The sequence below is a fragment of the Priapulus caudatus genome, unplaced genomic scaffold, assembly GCF_000485595.1.
Source record: "Priapulus caudatus unplaced genomic scaffold, Priapulus_caudatus-5.0.1 Scaffold218, whole genome shotgun sequence".
Lineage (NCBI taxonomy): Eukaryota > Metazoa > Priapulida > Priapulimorpha > Priapulimorphida > Priapulidae > Priapulus > Priapulus caudatus.
The window spans coordinates 394,616-400,007 of NW_014577279.1; the positions used below are offsets into that span (position 1 = coordinate 394,616).

Consider the following 5,392-nt stretch of genomic DNA (forward strand, 5'->3'; position numbering starts at 1 on the left):
GTGTGTGTGTGCGTGCGTGCGTGCGTGTGTGTGTGCGTGCGTGCGTGCGTGTGTGTGTGTGTGTGTGTGTGTGTGTGTGCGCGCGCGCGCGTGTGTGTGTGTGTTCTTCAATAGATGAATTTGCGTGATTTACTCGCTCCACTAAGCGTGAGTTATAAGTCGTGCCCCTCTAGCAATAATGCACGTGTGGTCTGCAACGTTGTTCCCCGCGATGAACGTATAAGTTCACTCGCTGTCAGTCACACGTCCTGATTGAATGCACGCTGCTGCGCATTAAGATCCGGAAATAATTACGCTTTTAATACGGGAAAATACGATAAATCGGATAACGATAATCGGATAATCGGATAATCGGTTGCGCTTATAGCAACGTGAAAGCAATCGTCTAATTTCTTTTAAATGCGGCGTGAATGAAATTAAAATCCGATCAGACCGGGACCTGTATTCGTCCGTGCGTTCACCCCCTCCCCCTGCGCGCGAACGCCGCCGCCGCCTGCCTCCCCTGTCAGGTTTGAAGATGGTACGTTCCAGCGGTGCAGCGACACACCTGGCTGCGCTGATCTCTCGCACAGGTATGCACGTCGGCCGCTCCATTCTCCGCTGATTTCACCCTCTATCCGTTCCCTGCGACCAATCAGAAGGCGTGTCAGTTATACGGCGTAAGTTTCGACACACACACGCGTACACATACACGTACGACGAACAGACAAGCAAGCATCAGTCAAAATGGATGCCGGTCGACACGGTGCCGTGTCTCGTAGGCCGTGATCCGATCTACTACACCGTGTTCTTCAATGAAAACAGACGCGATACCGATACAACGGCGTGTACCCGTGTAAAGTTCGTTAGTTATCGCATCTCTGGATACTCTCCGTGTGCGCGTACATGACAAGCGGGGTCGTGGCGTTCACGTTCACGTTAACAGCGGCGACACGGCTGTGAAACGACGACGCCAGCATGAATCTACCGACGATCTTCAAGACGCGGGGGTCATTCGAGGTTACCGAATGTCACCCGACCTACAAGGTGCTGTATCTCGGCAACGTGCAGACGGTGATGGCCAAGGGCGACAACTGCACCGACAAGCCGCTGAAAATTCTCTGGAAGAACTACGAGAAGAAGGGCGCCGGAGCGAAGATGAAGTTGTCCGTGTGCACCTCCGGCATGGAGGGAGTGACGAAGGAGCAGGGAGTCACTCACTACTGGTCGCATCGCATTACCTACTGCATCACGCATCCGCGCTTTCCGCGCCTCTTCTGCTGGATCTACCGACACGAGGGCAAGAAGATGAAGGTGGAGCTTCGATGCCACGCCGTTCTCTGCAAGAAGGAAGCCATCGCCAAAGCTCTCACCGTGCAGCTACACGAGGCGACGACCGCCGCGCTGAAGGAATTCATGCTCGAGAAATTGCGCCGACAGAACTACCGGCTGCTGCTGAATTCAAAGGTGGGTTTTGTCGCCACCGTGCCGCGACGAAAGCAGATTCTGAGCGCGGCGAAAAACTTCAAGCCTCCGATCGAGAAGTCGCGCAGCGCTCCGCGACTGAAGAGCATCGACGAGACGCCGCTAGAAGAGGACGAGCATTGTCTGGAGAACGGTAGCACCACCTTCCAGCAGCTCAACCACCGCCTCGCCCACATGCGTCTACAGGAGGCGCTGCTAGAGGAAGCCGAAGAAGGCGACGACGATGACGATGACGTATTTTTGGACGCTGTCTTGGGCAATGGTAGTCTGCCTTCAGCGGCGATAGAGAGACAGACATTGCCAGCGGTAGAGGCAGAAAAATTGCCAGTGATAGAGAGACAGACATTGCCAGCAGTAAAGGCAGAAAAATTGCCAGCAGTAGAGGGACAGCTATTGCCAGCGGTAGAGGAAAACAAATTGCCAGCGGTAGAGGGACATCTATTGCCAGTGGTAGAGGCAGAAAAATTGCCAGCGGTAGAGGGACAGCTATTGCTAGCGGTAGAGGCAGAAAAATTACTTGCGGTAGACGGACATCTATTGCCAGCGGTAGAGGGACATCCATTGCCAGCAGTAGAGGGACATCCATTGCCAGCAGTAGAGGGACAGCTATTGCCAGCGGTAGAGGCAGAACATTTGCCAGTGGTAGAGAGACAGACATTGCCAGCAGTAGAGGCAGAAAAATTGCTAGCGGTAGAGGGATATCTACTGCCAGCGGTAGAGGGACAGCAATTGCCAGAGGTAGAAGGCGACCTATCAGCGACGGTAGAGGGCGACCTATCAGCGACAGGAGAAGAGAGTGCCGACGTCAGCTCTCCGGCGGTCGACGCCAGCGACGTGGACACGTGTAGAGACAGCGGCACGGGTAGCTCGACGGAAACCGACGTGGCAGAACTATTGGCAGAGAGCCAAATCGCCGACGAGGAATGCTTCACGCGCGTAGACCCTCGCCCCGTGCCTCCGCCACGCCGCAGGCGGAAGCCCATCACGCGACATCTGAGTCTGGAGAAGTACGTGACGGAGGAGCAGCAACGCCGCGACGTCGACACCGTCAGCCTCACCGGAAGTCTGGGCAGCGCCGACGTCGTCATGGAGTGCGGAAATGACATCGACTCTTTCAAGGAGGACGAGAGCGTGAAGTGTTTGCTCCTGGGAGAATCGTCGTCGTCGCCGGAGCCGGGCGACGACGACGACGACGATGACGACAACATCAGCGACGAGAGTGGGTATTCCGAGGGTGACTGGCGGCCGGACGCGAACGGCACGGTAATACGCATCTGTCCGCCGGACAAGGTGCTACACATTAAGTTAAATGGTGTCAGTAGCAGTTGCTGCACTGGCGACAACCAGGTTAATCCAAAATCAGATGAAATTAGGTCAATATCAACTACAAAGCTTCCATCGACGAAGCAAAAGAATCGAGATTCAAAAGTTCCAGCGATGGAACAAAATAATAGAGATTTAAAGGTTCCATCGATGGAACAAAATAATAGAGATTTAAAGGTTCCATTGATGGAGCAAAATAATAGCTATTCAGACGATAAAGCGGGTCCCTACCCTTGTGTAATATGGTTCTAACACTTCCGTGCAATGTGGTTGCGAACTTGTTGCGAATTTCGTGCCAGATATTGTCAAAAATTATAACGTCATCGGTGCAGCTGACTGTCATCCTGCTTCATTACCATACTTACAAGTCTGTACATTAATGTAAAACTACATTTAAGGTTTCCAATTTACGTTTTTGTCTAAAGCAATGGGTCAGCTGTGTTACAACCGCGCATAACTGTGCTGTAAAACCTCTCTGTGCTGTAAACCTCTACGCCCATCTATATAGTTTTATATACGCGCGTGACACACGCAAGAGTTTTACACTAGTGCGTGCGTGGTCGTGTGCTCGTAGATTCGTGGCTCTCCTCGTGCGGGGACCTTGAGTCTCGCAGTCGAACCGTCAATCTTTCTATTGCGCGCCGTGACCATATAGAGTTTGCCATAGCCCGAGGGTACGTCGCTCACATACTGGCTACAATTACCAACGACGTAGCCTTCGCGCTCGTTCTTTCCGTGTTTTTTTCTCTCTCGGCCAAGCGTGGCCCGTAAGTAGCCCTGGTTAAGCAATACAAAACGGTGGGCGTTTAGTCGAGGTGCGGATGTGGTTTGTGCGTGGCCGGTGATAGCCATCGCCTGCTGGTCAGCGTTTTCCACCACGGTCAACGCAATGCCATTTATGGTGGACAATGCGAAGCGCAACGGGAGGCGCTAAAATCTTCGGGAATAGTTGTTTACGACCGCCAAATTTGCTCACTTCTCGCTCGGTCGCGTAAATATGTAGGCTCGCTAAAGGAGGGAGTGGTGAGGTGGGAGCATTAGTGCGAGAAGTCTATACGTTCTCGCTGATATCTGGACAAATCTTGAGGTGCATCATAATTCGGTGTCCGTGTAACATTCTGGTGAACTCGCGGTGAACTCCTCTTCGCTTCGTACGAGTCATCGATGTGTTGTAAAGGACGCGCCAGCAGTATCTTTCCCTCGCCCTCGGCCCTTCGCGTGCATACTAATTATCTCTGTCTCTCACCATGCCCGCACCTACGCTACACACTCCCAGTAGGTGCGTTCCATCATTGTCAGTTCCACGTGATTCTCTCTCCCTCCCCGTGCGCGGCAATTTGCCATTGTGACGTATTTGCGCCATTGTGTCTAATTAGAAGCGCATTGTCTCTTCCTGGCATGGCCGTAATTCGTGTGTCTTCTGTCCTTCGCCGCCAGAGGTTTGCGGAAACTAGTATACATCAGAGCGGGCGCTGTACCATCCGCGAGTTATGTGTATGAGTGTGCCACAGGCACTTGAAGCGTTTCAATAAAATATAATGCTAAATAAATACGAAATCTATTTACTACCAAAGTCTTAATGTTTCTATGTACTCTCTTTCACCTATTAATACTATTGCCGGCAATTTCCTGTAAATCCCGTCCAAATGCTCATCTACAACAAACACTGGCTGCCGCCAAGCGCCATTGCTGCCGCTGCAGTGCTGCACACGGACACTTATATATATAATATCTATAATATTATATACATGTATATATATAACAGCACATATATAAGTGTCAGTGTGCAGCACTGCAGCGGCAGCAATGGCGCTTGGCGGCAGCCAGTGTTTGTTGTAGATGAGCATTTGGACGGCATTTACAGGAAATTGTCGGCAATAATTTAATAGGTGAAAGAGAGTATAGAAACATTAAGACTTTGCTAGTAAATAGATTTCGTATTTGTTTAGCATTATATTTTATTGAAACGCTTCAAGTGCCTGTGGAGTATGCGCGCGTGTGTATGTGTGTGTGCGTGTGTGTGTGTGTGTGTGTGTGTGTGTGTGTGTGCGTGCGTGCGTGCGTGTGTATGTGTGCGTGCGTGCGTGCGTGTGTGTGTGTGTGTGTGTGTGTGTGTGCGTGCGTGCGTGCGTGCGTGCGTGCGTGCGCGCGTGTGTATACGTGTCTGTGTGTGTGCGCGCGTGCGTGTGTACGTGTCTGTGTGGGAGCGCGCGTGCGTGTGCGCTCGCATGCGTGTGCGTGTATGTGTGTGCGTGTGCAGGTAACCTCGGATTGACAGCTTAAAGCAGACGAGCTGGCAGGCGATTGTTAAAGGTAGCGCAGGTATTGTTCCTGCTCACGCTCATCAGGTGGCTGGGCTGTGAGAAAGAGAATCGCCGGACGCGTACACGTGCCCCCTCGCCGCTAGCAACTCCCTTGCCGTGTCGCGTGATCACGTGCACGCACCTACGCTTATAGAGATACACGATTATCGCGCCGTGATTTTTTCTTATCTCGTGTGTAATTCGCTGCGCGCTCTCGCTTTCTCTCTCTCTCTCCGTCTGTCTGTCTTTCTCTCTATCTCTCTTTCACTTTCTCCTCTCTCTCGCTCTCTCTCTCTCTCTCT

General features: G+C 52.0%; 1 protein-coding gene across 1 annotated transcript; it reads left to right on the forward strand.

Moving 5' to 3' along the window:
• The first annotated feature begins 652 nt into the window (after positions 1-652).
• Positions 653-4,352, forward strand: LOC106807500. Its single transcript, XM_014809838.1, has one exon. The coding sequence runs from the start codon at positions 958-960 to the stop codon at positions 3,037-3,039; it is 2,082 nt and encodes a 693-aa protein (XP_014665324.1). The 5' UTR covers positions 653-957; the 3' UTR covers positions 3,040-4,352.
• The last annotated feature ends 1,040 nt before the right edge of the window (positions 4,353-5,392 follow it).